At 39.9% G+C, this 22,758-nt stretch overlaps 1 protein-coding gene across 5 annotated transcripts in view; it reads left to right on the forward strand.

Moving 5' to 3' along the window:
* The first annotated feature begins 829 nt into the window (after window positions 1-829).
* The window catches only part of mctp1a (multiple C2 domains, transmembrane 1a), a 118,217-nt gene continuing 96,288 nt past the window's right edge, over window positions 830-22,758 (forward strand). For 4 of the 5 annotated variants that reach the window (XM_029511003.1, XM_029511004.1, XM_029511007.1 and 1 more), the window contains exon 1: window positions 830-1,657. In XM_029511003.1, the coding sequence (XP_029366863.1) occupies window positions 1,124-1,657 (534 nt within the window). In that variant the 5' untranslated portion in view covers window positions 830-1,123. Of the gene's footprint in view, window positions 1,658-22,193; window positions 22,242-22,758 lie in introns of those variants that run through there. The other variant, XM_029511008.1, reaches the window with a different exon arrangement.

The following is a 22,758-nucleotide window of genomic DNA, read 5'->3' on the forward strand; positions in this document are numbered from 1 at the left end:
CATGGATGTCATTTAGCACTCACTCCTCTCCTATTGTGGGGAGATGACATCCACCGAACTGTACCATCCCTTTGCTTTTGCAGTTCATTTGCTCAATGCAGAATTTTGGCCTTTGTTAGAGAAAAGGTCAAATGGTGACCTCTTGTGCATGCACATGTACGCCTGGAATTAAATGGTAAGTCTTATTCACGCTTGAAATTACTGTCTGTGTATATGCTTTGGTGAATGTGGGTACAGTCTTAACCAGGGGGATGGAACAGGCTGGCAGTTAATCAAGGGCCAGAGGGAAAGATGTAATGAGTTATTTTACACGTCACAGCAGCACAGCACGTATAAAGAGAAGAGACGGTTGACTGCTGCCTGCTTCCTGCATGTGGCTAATAAAATGTCAAGATAAATCTACAGTACAGATTCATCGTCATGACACAAAACAACAAGTTTTCAAAACATCTCATGTTTCGGACTCACTCTCGTAGGTCGGTAAGTTGACAGAGGACATCTGAAGGCTGCAGATCAACAATCCAAACACACGTAACACTTTGGATATCAATCAGTGATGCACTCAGACAGAAGACCACCATTAAATCAAAAACATCCACAAGGCACCGTGATGTTGTGTTATGCAATCATCAGGATGCAAATTATCCGGTCGTGTGACACGGTTGGCCAGAGGGAGGCGCGGCGAAGCCTTGGTCCCTCATTTGAATATAACAATTAATGAGGAAGTTTGCTTCAAGCTTGGTTTGGCACAGTGACCAGAGCGGGGGCGCAAAGATAGAGAACAGGCGGGCGGAGCGTTTACCAGGCATTTTAGGTCATCTTCCTGAAGTCACTGCGTGTGCTCCAACTTCACCATAGAAATCAGATAAACCTTCCTGAGATAAGACTAGTGTTTGCCGGGGAAGAAGCGTGTGCCACAAAATTTATTGTTGCCTTCATAGGCATTTCTGCAAGGCTGGTTGTGAGAGACTGACACCCCTCCCGCCCCTCTCTCTGTCTTCATCATCACACTGTGCGTTTCCTTCTTGGCGCTCTGAACTGATCATCAGTGGAAGCAGCCCAACTGTAACATCCCTCCACTCCACCGAGTGTGCTCAGGCTGGCTGGCTGCTGCACCGGCACCATGGAGCAAAAATCCCCCAAGGATGAGAGCAGTGGCAGAGGACAAGAGTCTCTTTCCTACCAGCGGAGGATGTGGAAGAATTTCCAGGAGAAAACCAAGCCGTGGCTCAGTCCGAAACTGGGCTCGGAGCGTCGTGGTGCCGGGGGCGCGGAGGGCAGCAAGAAGGAGTCGGGGCTATGGATGTTTAAGAAGAAAAAGAAACAACTGGACCGGGTGTTCTCGTCGTCTCAGCCGAATTTGTGCTGCTCTACGCCAGGGTCCTTTGAAGGAGACAAGAAGTCAATCGGGAGCGACGCGGTCCCCGGCAGCAGCACGGACGGACAGCCCCTGCTACATCCCCTCGGCGCAGCTTCCGGGGCCACAGGGAGCAAACCTGAGCTGACTGCGCACGGAAGCCCCAAACTGGCCGTATCCCAGCTGATCAAGTACCAGCAGAAGAGCTCCTCTCTCGGCTCGGCGTGCTTCGAGAAACTGGTCGTGGACCCGGTCGTGTTGGGGGAGGAGGAGCAGTTGCGTAAAAACGCAAGTGATTCTGTGAGTAAACGACATGTGGTAAAGCACACATCCGGTAAAGGATCTAGAGCACTATAGCAGAAATTTAAATTCATAGAGATAGACACCACTTGCCTTCAAATGACAGAAAGGCCAGCTGTTCAATCACTTGAGGCGCAGATCGATTTGCCGGTCCAATGCTTTCCTCACTCATACCCTGTATGGCTGAAGGGCTGCATGGACCAGATGACTACAATCAATGCAAGTGTAGGTCTGTGGACTCATCACAAACAACGAGCTTACTCCAGAAGCTTGTTGGTTTGATAACATGTTACTATTACAGCTATCCCTGCTACATAGCCTCTCTGAGTGTGGCTATTTTCTTTAACTGAAGCCGGGATTTAAACTCAGGCTACAAGCTCTGCTGTTATTTACAGCCCTCCTTTGCAAGCTCAGACCCTTCCCTTCCAGAACAAGGTTTGTCCCCTAGCTTCACAGTCCATCTGTCACGGTGTCCTTGTCTGGGGACTGAGGCCGCAACAGGCCCCATGAATGCTTAAGGGTTCCTTGTGTCTTTCCTTTTCAGAGAAATGTGTCCCAGTGCTCATATGGGATATCAGGCATGTCACTAGCTGTGTTAGGAAATTGATGACAGGTATCCCCACAGCATTCAACATGCTGAGTCAGGGTGCCTTAGGAGAAAGTCTCTGAAAGGTATATGTCAGCCAGAGTAAGCTAGACCTTGAAGGAATAAATCACAAAGAAGAAATACAGCACACACAAAAAGATCCAAGAGTAAATGTTAATTTAAAATGCTCAGCCAGATAATATGGTAATAGTTTCTGATGTGAGTAATAACTGAGAAAAATGTCTCTAAGATGACACATGACTCCAAACAGCATCCCATGATAGCAATTCTATTCACTAGACCTTCAGTAAACCATGCCATGTCAGACAGGTTGTCCTGATATTGATCAGGATTGACAATTACTCAGTCATAATATTATTTGTGGATGCCTATAATGGCATTCTGCTAAAGTGGCTGCAGGCATTGCAAAGCTTCTCGTCTCACCACTCCAGAAGTGTTCCAGATCTACTTTTGAGCATCATCCAGATCACTGTCTAAAAGTGATTTAGCATGCAAGAACACCTCTCTCCAGTGAAGCTGTTGCCAAAGATTTCCTTTCCATTAAATATCCATAGGAGTGCCGAGCACTCAGCTGAAGAGGTATAGGATTGTAAGTATAAATTACTTCATTGAAATTGATCTTGCAGATTCATTGAATCACGTCTGCCATTATACCAGTCTACCAGTTCAGTTATATAATACAAAGAGGTCTTATGTTGCCAAATAAAGTTCTTGGATTCAGCATGAGCCAATATTTGTCTCGTGTTGTTGCCATCCAAGCATCTGTAGTTCATTTGTTGCATTTTCCATGTCTGCAAAGAAAAGAACAATGGTAAACCCGCATTACAATGGCAGAAGCAACCTGTGTGTTTAAAATGAGTCTTCTGTAGTTAGACAGTGTGCATGCATATTTACAAACATACACTATGATTTTATCTGTTATATATTGAGGCCAGAAGAAGAAAAAGTTGCAAGAAAAGGCATGAGATGATAATGAGAGGAAATATAAAAAAATTGACAAATCTGATAGGGTTAAAGATAATGAAAGGTGATATTATGACATAAGATTAAATGAGGTAAAACAAAAGATGATGTGACATGATTCAAGAAGCTTAAGATGAGAGTTGTGGGGTGAAGAAAAAATATGAACACATGGGATGAGGTAAGGCATATTTGTATAACTAACAGAGACAAGCAGGTATTATAATAATTATAATACAACTTAAATCATTATTTCTGATGTCTTTAAACATGCGCATTTTTGGCAAGTCCTTTGATTGCATTTATTTGTATTTGCATATTGGTGAAACATTTACATATGGCCTAAACACTTTCGTGCCCTGTCACAGATGTGAAATCAAAGGCAGACATTTTTAGGATCTAAAAATTCCCATTATGAGAGTCACAAATGAGAGCATAAAGCTTTAAGCCCCAATTTCACATATTAAATAAGAATATATGGAACACAGAAACAATAAGGCCATTTCACATTGGAAAGTGAAATCACAACTTGTGAATTTGGAGAAATACACAAGTCCATATCATGTGTTTACTTTTTTTCACTGTTTTCACTTTGGGATAAATGTCTATTTTTCAAATATATAATGTGTTCACGCATTCTGTTTTTTTTTTCTTCGCATCCAATGGTTTATCCCTTCTTAGTCTGTGGGCCAATAGGTAGTAAAAGCTCTGTGATATTCAGCAGCAGCTAAATCATAATGAAGCACCAGACTGTCCTGTGACTGTGGCAGTCGAGCCAAACAGTCTCACTTTCCTCTGTCCTTCTTTGAGTTGGTTTGAGTATTTATCTCACCTCCAATCTTGAGCAGAGCTGACCTTCTTCTGTCACCTGCTTGACCTGCTATAAAGTCAGTGTCATGCTGAACATTTCCTTAAAATACTGTAGTATTAGCAGGAGGCAGGTTTTTGACAAATAAACACGACTCTGCCCCAAATATCTAAAAAAATCATGTGAATTGGCAAATTAAATAAAAAACAGTTTACTGGAGAAATGTTTTTGTGTCACTATTTCTCTCTCTGTGGCCTGCATTTTAAGACAACTCGAGCCATACATAGACACATTGCCACTCAATCTACCATGATTTGAATGATACAAGTTTCCATTTCAATCTGATGCCCTCAAACTGTTACAAATCAAAAGACTTTTTCCTAATTGAATAAATATGTTACACTATTATCATGTAAAGCAAGCTATTCTGAATCAATCAATTTGCAAGCCACAGAAGTCTCTTGGAAAATTACCCAACTTTGCACTTTATTTTGTTCTAATTATTATCATTACCATTATAAATCACGGTGTGCATTAAGACACAACTACGCTGTGACTGACTGTCTATATGAAAATCATTAGGATGTGGTCACTCTGTGATTGACACACAGTGACCTGCCTGACAGTCAGAATAAAGTACAGAGAAGGTCAGATCCGCCCCTCACCGCTCCTCTGCACCACCTGATTCCAGAAAATGGTGGCAGGCAAACAGCATACTCAATTCTTCAAAAGAGCATTTCACAAATCTCTGACTGGGTTTTCCAGTGGGATATAGATAAAAGATAGGAAGACAACAAATAATAATGATAAAAGAAATCTAAGTAAAGTGGATACTGATAGTTAAAGGGGTACGGCTAGTTTCACTAGGTAAACAGGAAGTACAATATAAACGGGTAACAGCTGAATTAATTACTTTAATTAGCTAATAGCAAGAAGACATAGGAGAATGTGTTTGATCTAGTCCACAGATCGGTAACAGGTAGTCGACTCGGATACTAAACTTATCTCGCCTGAAGAACAGTTTTCTTAAAGTTATCGAGTTCACAGGCTAGTAAGGGAAGCTACCACTTTCGCGGCTGACTGTTAGCAAGTGCTGTTAGCTCGCCTTCCTCCTCCGTCTCTGTCGCGGGCTGCTGCTACCTCTCGCATCCGTCTGGACTGTTCCCTGGGACAAACACATCGCACCCGAAGATCCATCCACGACCCAAGCAGCCGTTTCGTATCAAAATTGAGATGGCTTTTGAGAGAAGTGCAAGTTTTAAGGATATAGCCGGCTTAGCAAGTGAAGGCGGGGTTGCTAGGTTACCAACGTTACTATGGTAGCTAAATCAAAGCTAGCTAGCACTGTGACATCCACGTTGACCAACATGGACGGAGTCAGTGCAGCTGCCTATTATCCAAAGATAACACAGCAGATATTAAATGGTGAGTAAAACTTTGGGCAGTATATTCGGAAAAGCAAGCGTGTTTGTGCAGTTATCTATACACGGCAGTCATGTCAGTCGACCTGCTTTCATATGTTTTGTCTTTCCAAGTGTTGAATGGCGGATTGATTCTGTGTGTGTGTGTGTGTGTGTGTGTGTGTGTGTGTGTGTGTGTGTGTGTGTGTGTGTGTGTGTTGGGGCATCTGTGGGATCTACTTGATGCACAACATCTGGCAGCCTTTGTTTATCTTCTCCGGTGACTTTAGGTTTAGAAGTGAACCAAGTAACTTTTTTAGTTGAGGATATTTAGCTTGTGTATAATAAAGAAACGCGCAGCTTTTCCCCCCACACTTCTTTAAATGAAAAAAGACAAAACGTTTAATTTATACAAAACTGGCTATTCAACAACTGGCTCTCTCAGAATTCACTCATGCCTTCCTTCTCATTTCCTCCATCCTTCTGCTCAGCTCATATGGAGTAATTTAAAATATTTAACACGTATGAACCAGGGAAGTAGGTTTTTGTGTCACAGAGACTATACACTCACAGCCCAATGCTAAATATATCTGATATAAATGATGCATATTGGGTACCCAACTGTGTGACCGTATCGTGGGCAAAATGAATGGTTATGCTAGGAGAGAGGACAGCTGATCATTACCTGGGCAAGCGTTCGTGTTACTTTTTTTTAAATCAGTTTTTAGAACTGCAGAATCTGGATATATATATTATGTGAATAATGCTGCATACCTGTAATCTTTGCAAAGGCATGTACACAGTTTACAAAGCTCTTATATTACTGATTGGCCTCACAGCTAGATTTTTTTTCAGACCCAAATCCAAAAATGTTCTTAAATGAGCCTTTTAACCTGCTGAGACAGTAACTTTGGGATGATTTGGGTTATTGTCTTTCTGATAATGTATGGGCAGTCAAATGAGGCATGTTTGGATGTCTTTATAGGAAAATGTATCTTATTTTTGAACGTTTTAGAACTGTGTTGTGAGTATGTTGTCATGGCACAGCTCATGGCCTTGTTTTAGAAGTATCCTGGTGACAGCTTAAATTAGGATTCATTATAGCCAGGGAAGGGGGAGCTTTACTAGTTATGTGAAGTTACAGGCACATGATTGATGCTGACCTCAAAAGTGTCTGGGAGAAGAACTAGGAGGGGAAAAAAATCACATGGGAGAAACTTTGATTGACGCCATTTGGTGATATGGATGGATTTTATTTCTCACTTTGTTAATAAGTGTCTTGAACTGACTGGTATCTGCCTCCCACTCATAGGACTGCATCTGTTTCTCTGCCAGTGACATCTGTGAAAAACCAGTGATGGACAATCTGAGTGGTAGGCAGCAAATTTAATTTTAGTTTAAGGAGGTGGCTGATGGCTTAGTCATTTCCAGTGTTTGTTTAAGGAGAATTATGAAGATGTTTTTATCCTTTATTTGTTTATTCACACAAATAGAGTAATTCCTGATTCAAAAGAGAACTGGTTGTGTGAACACGAGCTGGAAGTGGAGCAATAAGGAGGAATAGGTAATTAAAAAAAAAACAAAAACTAAAATCAACCATTAAATTCTAAAAATTTGGGTCACTTTAATTGGAAAGTTTTTGTGCTTCTCCATTAAGTCTAATTAACAAACATGGTCTTTGTTAGTCTTGCTGTGCAGAGTCAAAATTTTGTGTCACTCCACATCCTCCATGATCCAAGTAAGATCCCTCCTCCTTCCATTACTCTTTCAGTAAGTCCTTTAAGGATAACCCTAACAGCATTGTAGCCCTGATCTATCTCACAACCCTGTCATGCTGATCCCAAGAGCTTTCTGAGGACAAAGCCAAAGTATACCTTGGCCAGTCAGAACAACAACCCATGAACTGTAAGAGGAGAGCTCTGCACTGTGACAGTATGATACACGCTAGCATTGTTTCTCAGCTGGTCCCTTTATAAAGTCACAAACTGAAGCACATAAACATACATCTTAGGTGTGCAGACATGCCCACCCACACCCTCAGTCATGTGAGCCCAGTATTATTGTAAACAAGATCAACTGAGACGGTATAGATTGTTAAATAATTCAGCAATACAAGCATGGCTTTCTGAATGACAGCTTTACACTGACAGGGAAACTGTGATTGATTCCTTGTAGCCAACTCCTCCACCTCTCTTTAAACAGCAACATTCAAGCACATAGCAATACACATAAACCAAGAGCAGTGGCAGATGTGTCAATCAAAGTAACAAGAGTGGAGAAAGAGATGGGTCAGCTTTTAAATCAATATATGGGGTTAAGGAATTAGCTTTCTAACTCTAAATGCTGGCCCCCCACTTAGATTAATCATCACTAAGTCAAGGCAGAACTTAACTGTGTGTGTGTGTGTGTGTGTGTGTGTGTGTGTGTGTGTGTGTGTGTGTGTGTGTGTGTGTGTGTGTGTGTGTGTGTGTGTGTGTGTGTGTGTGTGTGTGTGTGTTTGTGTGTGTGTGTGGTGGGTCAAATTATAGAGGACACCCTGTCCTTATACATTTTATCACAGCCAGGGTGTGATATTTATGGAATATTAGGAAGCAGAGAAATGTTTATTTTGAAGAGCTACAGTAGCTGGGTGATGGTGTAATCGATTTATTTGTAAGCGCACAACAAAACAACAACCAACACTTAAAATGTACAATCGAAGGACTATGCTACTACTTTTTTATAAGTGGGTCAGCTGCACAAGATGAAAGAAAGGACAACAGAGAGACTAGAATAAAATGGCACAGGTGGGCTGTAGTCATTCTCTCAGGACAAAACAACACATGGTGACCAATGGCTGTGGGATGTTTTACCTACTCCTCGTGCTGACAAACATGGAACATTTGCAACTCAATGTAGATCCCTCCTTGTCAGTGGTGAGAAAATATTGAATATTTGCAAATTAGCCTCCCCGTAGCATCTAAAGATGTCCCAATAGTCACTGAGTCATAGATGTTTCTGGTGCGCATTAAGAGGAATATGGGTGCTCGACTACGAGCTAAATACACATTATGTAAACATTTGCACCTCTCATTCCTGTTCCAAGTGTGTTTTTAATGTGTCATGTGCTCTGCGCCACTCAGTGTAAATCAGTTTTAATAAATATGGATGTGGTCCATTTTTATACAGAAACCCACTTGAGAATTTTAAAATATCTGTTTACTTCTCCTTGGTATCATACTTGAGTCATATATTAGCACATACGGAAGTCAAAATGTTCTGCCAGGTTCTGTATTGCTTCTAGAAAGGTTGATGAGCTATTTTATTTTATTCTTATTAGGTTATTTTGCAGGATGTAAAATCTTTTGTTGCAAACATATAGCTAGGGCTGACCAATTGATCACAATATTGTTGAAGTTGCCATATGGCTGGTGCAATATCCAAATGCATCTCAGTATGCCATAAATAAAGCACTGTGCCAATCCAGAGATGCTTGGGTGTGCAAGTAGTATTTCACTGATAGAGCAGAATAAGTTTTCTTGGGACATGCCCAAATGTATTGCACATTGTCAATTTCATAATTATTTAAGTGAAAAGTAAATGCATAAATCCATGAAATTTATTGAAAATAATCAAGCCATGTTTTAGAGTAGCATAATACTTGTTTTCCCGAGTAGCTCATCATAATCTTCCATTTTAACAAGAGTTTAGTGCATCTGAGGCTCTCTGAATTCAGGGAAATATCTTTTTACAAGGTTTGCTTGGAGATCAATATAATCATCTGGAAAGCCACTGTATTGATACAGAGACAGTGCAGCAGAGACAGGAGAAACTGAGTGGACACTGGAGCAGACTACAACTATTTCCAAGGGAGAACCATGTATTTAAACACCCACCTCGAATAATTTCCATTGGATTTCTTTGCAGTAATTTCTGGTGATTATAGATGAAAATGGTCCTGAATTACTATATGCCTGAGTCAAAAAACAAACAAACGAATTCCTGTTTTTTAAGATTTATTTATTTTTTTGGAGCATTAGTGTGTGTGTGTGTGTGTGTGTGTGTGTGTGTGTGTGTGTGTGTGTGTGTGTGTGTGTGTGTGTGTGTGTGTGTGTGTGTGTGTGTGTGTGTGTGTGTTAAATGCACTATACTTTCTTTATTTTATTCTTATTTTTATTCTTTTATTCTTGTTCTGGTCCTGGGGTCTCGGAGCCAATCCCAGCTAGCAACGGATGAGGGCGGGGTACACCCTGGACAAGTTGCCAGTCCATCACAGGGCCAAAAGACAACCACTCACACTCAGACCTACAGACAATTTAGAGTCAACAACCTAAACATACATGCCTTTGGACATTGCATGTTCTCCCTGTGCCTGTGTGGGGAGAACTCAACACAGAAAAGCCCCAGACCTGGGAACCAAACCTGCAACCTTCTTACGGTGGGGCAACAGCGCTTACCAGTTTATATATATATATATATATATATATATATATATATACACACACACACACATTTGGCACCTAAATAACATAACCTTTTGCGTTTTTGTGTCTGTTGCTATGTTGTTTTAAACTTGCCCTTAATTTTACCATTAGATTAGTTGACATCGTTTTCATGAAAGACTGCATATTTCCACAGTGGGCTTGAGTTTGCACAAGCAAATTCGAATCTCTTTTTAACTCAGAATTTTATTTACTTACTACAAAAAGACTATACTTTTAATTGTTCCATGTTTAAATTTTAAGCTCATAACTGAGGCCCGAAGCATTGCATAATCATTAAAACAGTGTGCCAGGCCTGAGTGAAACTAATTCTCTCTTTATTAATACAATATTGATTTAAGACACAGGTGTGGTAAAACAAAACAGGACATGACAACATCACTAATATGATTAAATTAACCAGAATGGGTAGTTAGTTTTCACATATCCATTTTCAACATATCCCTCAACCAGCACAGACAAAACAATGAAGCAAATTCACTTTTTGCAAAGGTGATAATAGAGATTCAGTGTAACTCAACAAAATTTGCTTTTGGGTTTTTTTTTGTTGGCCCAGCCATCTCAACTTGAGGCGAACAGACAGACTGCTTCTCCCGTAGTGAAACACTGGTGTGGAAGGATGCACCTCATCATGGCTGAACAGTTTTTCACATGAAGGCCTGGTTTGTTTATTTAAAGCATCCTGTGTGTCACATATTATGAAAGCGGCGGCAATGACAGCATGCTGTGCATTTGTTTGTGAACTCCATTCAGTGACACCATGTTGCCTTATTATTAGGATACAGATATGTTTATATTATATAATTTCTTGCCCCTTTTATTCTTCATTTCACTGGGTTCTTCGGGAGTAATTCATCTTATTTGTCTGTCTCTGGAAGCATTTTTAAAAGAACATTACAGCTATCAGCTGATAAGCAGGTAGCATTATGACTTTGTAGTTAATGATGTCTGGATTATAGGTCAATCGCAATCCATCTCATATATGTAAAGTGCTGCTGCAGCGAGAGAAGAGTAGTCCTCATTCCAATTAAAGAGGAGATCCACTCCTAATTTTTTTCTCCTGTGTTTGAGGGAGTTCACCTTGACTGTTGACCATGAAATTTGAGAATAAACCCAAGGACTCACATGCACCACAAAACACTGCATTTTCCTCTCTTCTATTTAGTTTGTTAGATACATTACATCTAACCTGAGCTCAGTTGTTTGGAGTGAAAACTGGCATTCCCTGAAAAGTTACACTTCACGTCTTCATCAGCTATCTCTGTGAATCTGTCATTTCTCGTATAGTTTTATTTGAGACACAGAGTGAGGACAACATTATTTTGGTACATTGATCTTCACATTAAACAGAGTGTATTAAATATTCAGGGATGCTGTTTGTGCAAGCTGGAATTGGCTGATGTTAGGCCTGTTGTACAGAAACTGACAGCATGAAATCACTGTCCATCATACTTAAGTGGGTGAGCTTGTGGTTTGTATCAAAATTATCTTTACTGGCTGTGCTGATAGTGCTGCTGAATTTGGCAAAGGCTTGGAATGGACGTAGTGCCACCTACTGGTGCAAACCTGATGTGGAAGTCTGGAGAGGTGAGGAAACTGGCAGGATATGATTAGAGACTTTTGATCGTTGGATGGATGTAATGCTTTCCATTAATATTAAACCATGGCCACTTCACTGTCTGCACTGCTTTTCTCAGTGATGAAAAGGCCATTACTTAATGGAAGTAATATATTGGACATCATTCATACATAAATCATTGTCTACATAGGTGAAGTTGAGTAATTCTAATGAATCCGAAGTAATAACGTATTTTTCTGAAATTTGTGTCCAAGCTCATCTCAGCATTTTGTTTATCAGACTAGCTTGCAGTCAAACAAGCTGTAAGGTCAGGTGTTACGTAAATTACACTTTCTGTGGATATGTGGGTGTGGGCATGTGGGCATGCAAAATTAAAACAAAAATAGTCATTAAAATGTAGTTTTGGCTCTTTAATGTATGTTGAAAAAGTAATCCAGGCCATCTTTTCACGGTATCAGCTTCTGTCATTACTGAGTGATTACATAGAGAGACAAGCAGCTCAGAAAACAGGGTAGTAACATTTCTTTTCTTTCATGCACATTAGCATAAGTATTTGTAATTGCTGACTTCCAATGCACAGAGAGATTTAGTTAGGGGTCCACGATGCAACCATCAACTTTACACAGTGCATGCAGGTGCTGATATGTATTTTGCATAAATGCAGAGAATAATTGTGTAGGGAACTGTCAGTTCCACAGTAGGACTTGGATTTTTTTGATTTCTGGAATAAGTGAGTGATCTCATTCACACTAGAGTCCAGTCTCAGTGTGGTGCTAAGCCTAATCCCATATCTTGGATTCTGTCCTGAGTATTGTAACAGCCAGGCTCAGGCAGCGCCACTGCTGAATTTTCTCTCCACTATAAAGAGCTGGCATAATTTTTAGCTTTTGCTTCTCCCTATTGTTCAAAGATACCCTCCAGAAAATCATCTACATGAAGCACTTTTTTTTTTTAATCAGGTTAAATGACACCAGTTGTTTGGACTGTCACCAAATGTCTAATTCAAGGGATCCTAATTATACATTTATATTTTAAATTGATTAAACTTCCTGAATCCTCTGGAATGATTTGATGTTGTTTAATGTGCAGGGTAAAATTTTTAAGGTAGTTTCTCATTATATGAAATGAATAACGGAATTAAGATAATTCACTTATTATCCAATATTCTTTTTTCATTTTTTAATATGACAAAAATATATCAAACTTTCTAGGTTGACATACTCAAATGCTTGATGAAGTTGGTATGTGTTTAGATGGATGTGTGCTCGTATGATTTCCTGAATGGTAAAAGATAAAAGTTGCTGAAAGCCGTGGAAACATTTGATCTATATCTCACCACTTAATATTTCTTTGTAAAGGACATTGGCGCTAAGGTGTACCAAATATTTTAAAGGTTGGAATAGTGTTATTGCATGAAAATTACAAGAGAGGGAAGAGACTACACACTACAGTACCAACACACTGTAAAGAGAGAGCAGTGGCCTTTTTTTTATCCATTATATCTGAGATTGCAAGTATTGTGCACAATGTTTTATTAACTGATTCAGTTACAGCAATATTCAAATGCTGTGGAATAAAAAAGCTGGCAAACAATAAATGGAAACTACCTTGTTGAACTCAGTTTATCAGTCCTCATCATATAATCTCTCCCATTTATGAGATTTAAAATTATTTTTGAAAATGTCCCTGAAATATGTTGTCACTTTTGTCATGGTGTCGCCTCTTTGTACATTTAGCTTAGCTTGTTGGTTTGTTGTGGGAAGTGCTGCTCCTCCTTGTTTTTCAGTTTCATCTTGGTCAACTGATAGCTTTACTTTATTGTTTTCTTTTATTTCCTGTTTGTCCATCCATTCCTTCCACTGTGTCTCCATCAGCACTTCATCCTCTTTTGTTGTGTCCGCTTGAACCATTTCCACCTCACATCCTAGTTCTTTGGTGACGAGGTTAGGTTTTGCATGAAAGAGATTTCTTGAGATTTCCTGCTCTTCTGAGTCCACCTTTGGCGGGGTTAGGTCAGCACCGATGGACACATCTAATGAACTCACTTGGTTTTCCTCTTGCTCAAATTTAACTTCTTCTGAATTGGTGTCAGTATATTTTGAGACACTGCTGGTTTTGCCAAACAATCCGGATACAATCTTTTCAATTTTGTCCAGCTCACAAATGACTGACTGTAAACTGATTCTGTCATCATTAGAGACATTGTCAGTTTGACCATCAGAGACATCACCTAATGGCATTTGTAAGAATTCTTCCACCTCACATTTGGGTTGTGCACTGGCATTAGCATCATGGGGGACATGGCTGGTTTCACTAGAATAAATATCTAAGAGAATATCTAAGATTTCTTCTAGCTCCTGCTCTGGTGGTTTGTTACTATCATATGTCTCCACTTCATCCTCTTTAGCGTTCTTGTGTTTTTGCTCCTTTTCTCGTGACCCTGATATACTACTCGGCTCTCGGTCCAGCTTGTTGTAATGTAGGGACTGCTTGCTTGCCTCTTCTTGCATCAGCACTTTTAGCTGCTGAATGTTGGTCATCATGTCCTCTCTCAGAGCGTCATGCATGAGAAGGAATTCTTTCCGCAGGTCTGCGATTCTCTTCTCCACCTGTTTATTCACCACCCTGTTGATCCAAGAAATGCAGAACCTCCTCTTGTTTGCTGCTTGCTGTCTCCTCCTGACCAGTCATCAAGACAAAATGTATTCAGTAAAAAACATTGAACTGATGGCATTTCAATGATACATTACATGTTTGGAGTATTGAATAATGTAAATGTTCCAAAAACATGCATGATTTGGTATAAAATAACCAATTTGACTTAAAAACTTGTAAAACCATAGAAATAGCTTTTTACCTGAAAGGACAGAAGCTGTGTTTTACTCTACCAAATCTTGCCATCTTGAACCTCTTGTGTGATGTTCTGTGAAAGGGGGGGGGGGGGGGGGGAACTTGTAGGATTTAAAGACATAATCTCTAACCTTTCCTTGGCAATGGCCACTGCAACTGCAACTGCATAGTATTTATTTGCTAGAAGGTGTGGAATAACATTTGATAAGCAGACGTCAACACACCTCACACAGATGACGCCAGGTCAAAACAGTAACTGACACTCACCTACTTCATAGGACAAACACTGTCCTAAATTAGATTTACTGTAATTTCCTGACTATAGAGCGTGCCTGAATATAAGCTGCACCCGCTAAATTTAAAGAAAAAAACTGTTTTGTACATATAAAGGCCGCACTAGTTTATAAGCCGCAGGTGTCGGAAATATGGGAGGAAATGGCATATGGACAGGAATTAAGTTACACAGAAAGATTTTGCCTTTTCGCCAGATCAATAGACTTAAACTTGAAAGATGCATCATATACATTGCTTTGTGTGTTTTCCATGGTAAGGGTGTGTGCATGAAGTGCAAAATAAATGACTGATCTGAAGAACTTAGTGTGGGTGCATTTATTTAACTCAAACAATTTCATTGGTCCACTTTGACCTGTTGGGTAATTTCATTGGTCTTATGTGACGCTAAATGTATTGGTGACATGAAGCTCGTTACCGTAAAAATCCATAAATTAGCCGCATAGTTGTTTAAGCCCCAGGGCAGGGTTCAAAGCGTGTGGAAAAAAGTGAAAAATTGTGTGAAAAATTGCTCACCAACTTTGACTTGCACAAAGTAATGGTGTCACCCACCACCCCCCGTATGTCTGTATGTTTTCATACAGGTTCCTCTGATGAGCTTAGTGAAGAACAGCGAATCAATAAAGACGAACAGCACAATTTTCATCCTGTGTGCTCCCCATGTGGCCTACTTCAAATCTATTTTTATTTTCCAGTTTTAGCCAGCCAGATGAGGAGACTTTGGCCAGCTACTCTCAGGTGATGTTGATAGGAAGCTGGTCCTGATGATAGAGATGACTGAACAGAGGTCAGAGTTGGTGTGAAATGAGTTGACTGAGTGCTTAAGTCTGCACCGCTCACATTTCACTTTTAATGTGGATTCACAGTCAGGCTTAGCCAAGGCAATATGTTGTGTAGTAGGATGCTGGGTTGCAAATATTGAAATCTTTGTCTTCTCATTAAAAAAAAAAATGTAAACATTTCTAACACCCAGCTCACTGAAACCCTGTCCCTTAAGATGTTACCTAGCAATACCACATGACAAAGTTTATATAAATAAATTAAATTATATAAATCAAAAAGAACCTCAAGAAAATGTTTGAAAGCTTAATTTTCTTTTCTTTTTCCTTTTCGCTTAAATAGTTACTCCTCTTTATTTAGAAAGGTTGGTTACGTCTTTGGTCCAGAAATCCCTTGGGTAGGCTAAGGCCTTATTGATGAGATATATTTCCATAAAGTAAGAACCAAAATGCACTTACCTTAGTTGAGATAAGAACAAATGAAGTAATTATTTCCCCTGCCCTCTTCTTGAAGCTGCACCAAGTGTATTTGTCTTTTTTGGTTTGTATACATTTGAAATTCATAGAATTCAGCTTCCTTAGAATCGTGTTGTCAACACAATTATCATACATAACATGGCCATATCAATATCAGCATACATGCATGACTTGTATTTCTAACTGTAATATGATCAGGGTTGTCTGTAGTGGCTGTTCCTCTGTCCCAGTTCCCAGTCGAAGCCTGTGTGTTGTTCTGTGTTGTCCCAAACTTCAACAGGTGGCAGCTATTTCTAAGTTGTGATTATGACCGCAGTCCAGAGTGACTATAAAAAGGCTCACATGTGACATTTTCTTTTCATTTCATTTTTTTAAATCACTTTAATTCTAGCGTTATCTGTCTCACTATATCTTTTTTAATATTTTTTTTTTTTTTTATATTTCTGTTGATTCTCCATCTCTGCATCTAAAAGTAGAAATGCTGAGGTGCAGTATTGACTCCTATACAAAGAAGTGTGAAGGGGGCCACAGTGTTGACATGCGCACACAAGTTGCACACTTTCCGATGACCTCTGAATCTGTGAGCTTAGTCAAAGATCCCCTTTCCCAATGGTGTGTACATCTGCACATCAGCTGACATACTGGACATTTTGGGACACACAGACATCCATATTACCTATTAACTCTGTCCTTCTTAGTCCTCTGACTGTGTTATGTTGCTGTGAAAGACGTTGGATTGATTTCACTCTATGAACTCCACAAAATCAGGGGTAAGTTTCATATCACTTAACAGTAATAGCATTATCAGTATTCATCCAATACTAGTCCTTTATTTATTTATATTTATTATTTATTTTTAATAAATAACCTCTTTACAAAATCTAAGAAATTATTCAAATTGTGTTCATTTAATTTTTGGCTGAATGATTTATCATTTGATATTAAAAACACAAAATAAAAACCATGTGCTCAAGAACCAGATTATTGTGGGAGAGATTTCTAATGGGGAGCATGCCTGCATAGTGGTTAGCGCTGTTGCCCCACAGCTAGAAGGTTGTGGGTTCGGTCCCCAGGGCCGTTCTGTGTGGAGTTTGCATGTTGTAGTTGTGCTTTTGTGGGTTTCCTCATACCATCCAAAGACATGTTTAGGTTAATTGATTACTCTAAATTGTAAGTCTGAGTGTGAGTGTGAGTGGTTGTTCATCTCTGTCTCTGTATGTTGGCTCTGTGATGGACTGATGACCTGTGCAGGGTGTACCCTGCCCTAACCAAAGTGAGCTGGGATTAGCTCCAGCAACCCGGAAATGGGTGGTAGAAGTTGAGTGAGTGACTGAAATTCCTTTGGATGTAATTTCTATTGCTATGTCATTGGAGAGCTGTTGTAAAGGTTTTATGGATGAGAGGAGCAACAAGGCCTTGGTCATCACACTTTTAAAAACCAAGAGAAATTACAGTTTTCATGATGAAGGGACAGTAAAGCTTTTTTTTTTAATAACTGCAGCATTGACAAAGGTGTGTCTTAAGGCACCATTAACCTATCAGTGGTTATGTTAGAACCACGTGGGTGTTGTTATTATGAAAGAGGATGAATCACTGGGTGAAACTTGTAAGGACTGCTACTACAATTGCTCAGGATGAGAGTGTGGGCTTTTTTCCAGGTCTGGAGTGTATGTAGGCTGCTGTGATGACAGTGTGGGGGAAGATTCCTGGGGTGTTCAAGGAAAAGCCTTTTCTAACTTAAAACTTGTGCTATTGTCGATGTTATGACGCATCCTGCATTTCTGGGCCTGCATTTCTTTAACATTGTCTATTTCTTCCTCTCTGGGAATCATCATCTTACTGTGCCCCAAAAATGTATATCCTGATATAGGTCATTTTATATCCCAAAAACGATATATATCCCAATATAGATTTTCCTCTTAAAATTATATATACACACCCATTAACTGAATGGCAACTTCTCTTATCTTTTCTCCTTTTATTTATAAAAATATTTTATATATATAAAGGGACAACACAATAAAAAAAGTGAAATAAATAAAAACACAAATATCAAATGGACAAATACCATTCAAAATATTTGGTAGTGCCATCAGTTTTCAAGTCATGCATAGTTCAGTTAGTTTTCCTTTTTTTTTTTTTTTTAAGTCTAGTTGTTGCATTTTAACACTGTGTCTGTACTGTTCTTCATGCCGTGTCTTTATGTGATAGAAAGGATTAGTGTGCTTTGTGGATCTGGATAACACGTATGACTGGGTTCCCAGGGATGTTCTGTGGGAGGTGCTGCGGGAGTATGTGTTGAGGGGGTCACTTTTGAGGGAGCGCTAATTGCTACTTTTATATCTTTATTACAATAACTACAAATCTACAAATACATAAAATGCAAAAGTAAGGGTGACTGACTAGAATATTTTTTCTGATAATGATTTTTTTTTTTCCATCTCAGGAAAAAAAGAGAGAGAGCGAAAGACTTAGACAGAGACAGTAGTAAAAAGAGCCACAAGATTAATCCATGTATAGATCCAGTGGAGGCAGTGATTCTTCCCTGAGGGGCTTTGCTGCGTCTTGCCTGTCTCCTAGTCAGCGTCAGCCTGTTGGCTGCCACTGGGGCCAGTCAGTCTTTAACCAGACTATGCCCTTTATCCATCAAAGCATCCCTCCATCCTTCATCTGTCCTGACTGAAACCTCTTGTCTCTCTCCCTCTGTCAATTCTCTTTTTGCTTCATCACATTCTTTGCATGTCCATTGTTCTGTTTTGTTCTCTTATTCCTTTAATTTTGCTTTATTTAGATTGGACTCAAATGTTTTTTGACTCATGAGCATTTCGTCTAATTTCTGTTCAGCTAATGCATTTGTGCATTTGTTGTCTTTTTTGTGTGTGTGTGTGTGGTGGTGGTGGTGTTGTTGTTTTTATTTTTTTTGCTCTGGATTAGAGCTGATGTTGTCTCACATTCATGCCAGTGGGTGTTTTTACATCACATCATATCAAGCCCTTTGTTGTTCTAGTTTTGACTTATTCCATCATCGCTGTTACAAACTAATTATCACAAAAAGAATGGCACATCACAGATGTTGCAGTTCAATGGGAGACATCACACGACCAACATACATGCAAATTAAAAGTGCCTACAAATTTATATTACAATTTGTAAACTATCTTTCCTCTCTAAGTAATCTTTCTTGTACTCGCTCAAATTTAAAATTTAGTTTAAATTTGGCAAAAAGAAATCACTGCAATCAGATGGGTCCTTGGTTTTGGCAGATATCTTAAACTGAGATTTTGGAATCAGTCTCTGGAGAGAGACAGGCATCCCTGTTGAATAATTATCTTAGATTTTAATCTGATTTTAATCAGCTGTGTTGGCAGTGCTGTCATCCTGCAAATACACTCTTATTCCCGTTATCAATTTTCAACAGGCTAGTTACGGTCATGTAATATTTCTGCTTCATACAAAGATTCAACAGAGTGTGGGTGAACATGTAGGAAAGCTCAAGGCAGTATCTCTCATACAAACAGATGAGATGCTAGGAGCAGAGTGACAGAAAGCAAGAGGGGAGTGACAATGGGAACAATAATTAGACAAAAAAGAAATGATTGAGAAAGCATCATAGCTCTGCCATCTGTAACAATCACCTTGCAAAGAGCTCTTCTGTCCCCTGCTAGGAAACAGAGGCAACTCCTGCTGGCTACTTTATGTGTTTTAATTGATTATTTATTTAAATCCTAGAGTAAATGTCATCAGCTTCCTCCTATGAGGTGGGGGTATGGAAATAAATAAACCAGCCTTAGTGTCTGTGGGCTTGTTCACCTGCCCATCTCTCCTCCCTTTGCCTCCATGTCCATCCTTCTGCCTGATCCAGACCATCCTGCTGATGGGCTGCTCCCATGTCCTTCAGTGATGTTGTTTCTGTGGACAGTCCTGTTGAAGCTTAGAGGAGCCTGTGTCATCCCGTCTATGAAGTCATGCCATTGCAGTGTTTACAGCTGAATTATGGTGTGCATGCACAGTATGTGTGTATATGTTATTCATGGCTGTGTGTATATGTGTGTTCTGCGATGTGTGGTTAGTAAAGAAAAGACAGATGGCACACACTCCAGGGTTCGCTGGTGCAGACATGCCAACACAGGGGATTCAGGCAAGGATGGAGGCAACACATGGATGTGTTTGTTTATCAGAAATACACCCCTTACTGTCTGTTTGTGGAGAAAAGAAGCCGCATCATAATTTTTGCACAGGCATAGGGACTTACATTTGTTTGCATAACAGCAATTGTTTTTTTTTTTTCCTCAAAACTAGTTCTAGGAAATAAATGTTTACACAAGCATAAAGCTGTTACAGACGGCAGTCTCCGTCAGCACGTCTTCTAAATACACATGAATGTGCCCAGCAAAAAATGCACACACATGCACATGTACTGTTCATGCAGCTATTTTTTTTCGAGCCCCAAAGGTCTAAGTAATGTCATTTCTATATCTGTCAGAATTGCTTTAGCTTAAGGAAGATGAGCTGCAATACACTGTGCACTGAGGCATCAAAAATCATTTTGTGGCTTTCCTTTTTTTTTTTGAGTGATGTGGGTGAAATTTTGTTTCATCTGTTTTTCTGTCACACCCAAAGGCTATGAGAATGAGGTGTGCTGCATTGGCCTGATCTCAGCAACTGAAGGCATAAAGACCTGCTGACAGACACTTCCATGAACAAGCCTCATCCAACAGCACCCATGAAAGGGACAGCTGGTGTGTGGTGGGTTCTGACTCTATTGTAACGCAAGAATGTACACACCCACCCACATGCCGCTCTCCTCTTGCTGTGCTTCGACAGAGTTTCTGTTTTGACTCTGCAAACCTATCAGTGCCAGGAAGCAGAGTGGCACCTCCCTGCTGTGGTGCTCCCTGTCTGGCTTGGCAGTCACCCTGTTTTGTCTCACAAATGCAAAGGAATCAAAAAAAGTGTTATCGAAAAGAGTAAAGAGAATTAATATTTCCTGTCGTTAGCCTCCCAGCATATTGTCCTCTTCACTTTGCGCTATCAGGTGTTATTTGTTCGCTCTCTTATTTCCATCTGTCCTTTCCTGTGTCCCTGTAGTTTCTCCTGCAGCTCATATCTGGCCGGGACTTCTTGTTGTGTGTTTTTTTTTTTTTATTTTATTTTTTTTAATTTATTGTGATTCCCCGTGTTGCTCTCTAAACATTTTCTTGCTTTTTTCTGTACCCACAATCCAACCCATCACCTCAGCTTTCTCCGACCTGGCTGAGATGCTGGATCTTCACTCACTATTTTCTGACTTCTCTTTTAAGCTCTGCCTTACCTTAACAGCAACAACATTTTTATGTTTATTGCTGAACAATGCAGTGATAATACCAGTTTTCTCCAGTCAAGCTTATTTTGTCTTTACACTGTTAAATGAATTGTTTCTTAAACATTGATTGGCAACCTAAGTGAACAAACCTGAACTCCCTCAGTGCGATGTCCTAAAGGAGAAGCACAGGGAGGTTGTGGCTCCACTGAATTGGTGGTAATTGGTTTCAGAGGGAGGGCTGTAGCTTGCCATTACAGTTACAGTCTGCTTACAGTAAAGAAAATTTTGCCCAAATTTGTCTCACTCACTTAGCTGTGAAAAATATGAGCATTAGTACATCACTGGCAGTGATATTGAAATAAGATATTTCAAATGAGTGAAATGAAAAAGAAGTGGGATAGGTGTTGACAGGGATGGTAGCTTCATTCCTTCTTACTGTAAATATTGAGGTGCCCTTTAATGGTGCTAGCAGTGTGTGCATATGGAGGATTTAGAAGGACTCTGTCAAGACATTTGGTGTAATTGAGTTCCATTTCATGTCTACTGACATTCCATCACATCCTTTATACATGACCACATTATTTGTCGCTGCATGACATCTCCATTTAATCCTTTTTTTCACTGCGTCTTTTTGACATTGCTCGAGGGGGATATGTTATCTTTATAAGATATACAGCTGAAGGGTTAAGATTGTATAAACGTGACATCTGCAGATGCTGTTAGCGAGTTGCTGGTTGAGTGTCTGTTAATTTAAAAATTTTTTTTTACATTGTCCAGTTTTATTGGATTAATGGGTCTGCAGTCACCATCTCCATACAGTTGAACGTAATTGAGAGAGAGAGAAAGAGGAAAAAGTGATCATATGCAAGAACTTCACAGCTGGTTGCCCTTTACTGTGTGTGTGTGTGTGAGCGAGGGATGAAGGGAGTCGCTCTGTGTTCCTCTCTCATATAGGAGGGAAAGCTAGCAGGAGCAGCAGTAGTACAGTGGAGCGTGTTCAGTGTCTGGATGTTAGCACTGCCTCTGTCAGCTGTGGGAAGAAGCCTTACTGTAGGTAATCGCACACTCACACATAGCAGCACAATACACATGTATGCAGTGCTGTTTTGACTCTCTATCTGCTGTTGTTACATGTTTATGACATTCATATTTGAATGTTAGTGTTTCTAGCTTCTTGTGATGGGGTACAGATTGTCAAGGCAAACAGTGGCAGCACAGGAGCATTTGAGACAGTTGAATAAGATGAGGTGATGTGGGGATTCAAATGTGCCATCCATCAGCATGTTCCCATCACTTCAGCATGTTAACACATTTGCATGCAGAACCAATTTTCATACAGCATTTCCATAAACCTGAGTACCTGGCAGTTTACACTCACTATTGCCAATTGAAGCTACAGGCATATTTACACTGTGCATATGTGTTTGTTTGTAAGTGTGGCAATGGATGGCAGGCTAGAGGTGCAGAGGGTGTGTCGTGTCAAATTTCCAATAGTGTGGAACCTGAGCAGGCTGCTAGTATGACATGATAGGACTGTAAGTCGGACTCTTTGAAGAGAGGAGAAAGG

The sequence above is a fragment of the Echeneis naucrates genome, chromosome 9 (assembly GCF_900963305.1).
Source record: "Echeneis naucrates chromosome 9, fEcheNa1.1, whole genome shotgun sequence".
NCBI lineage: Eukaryota > Metazoa > Chordata > Actinopteri > Carangiformes > Echeneidae > Echeneis > Echeneis naucrates.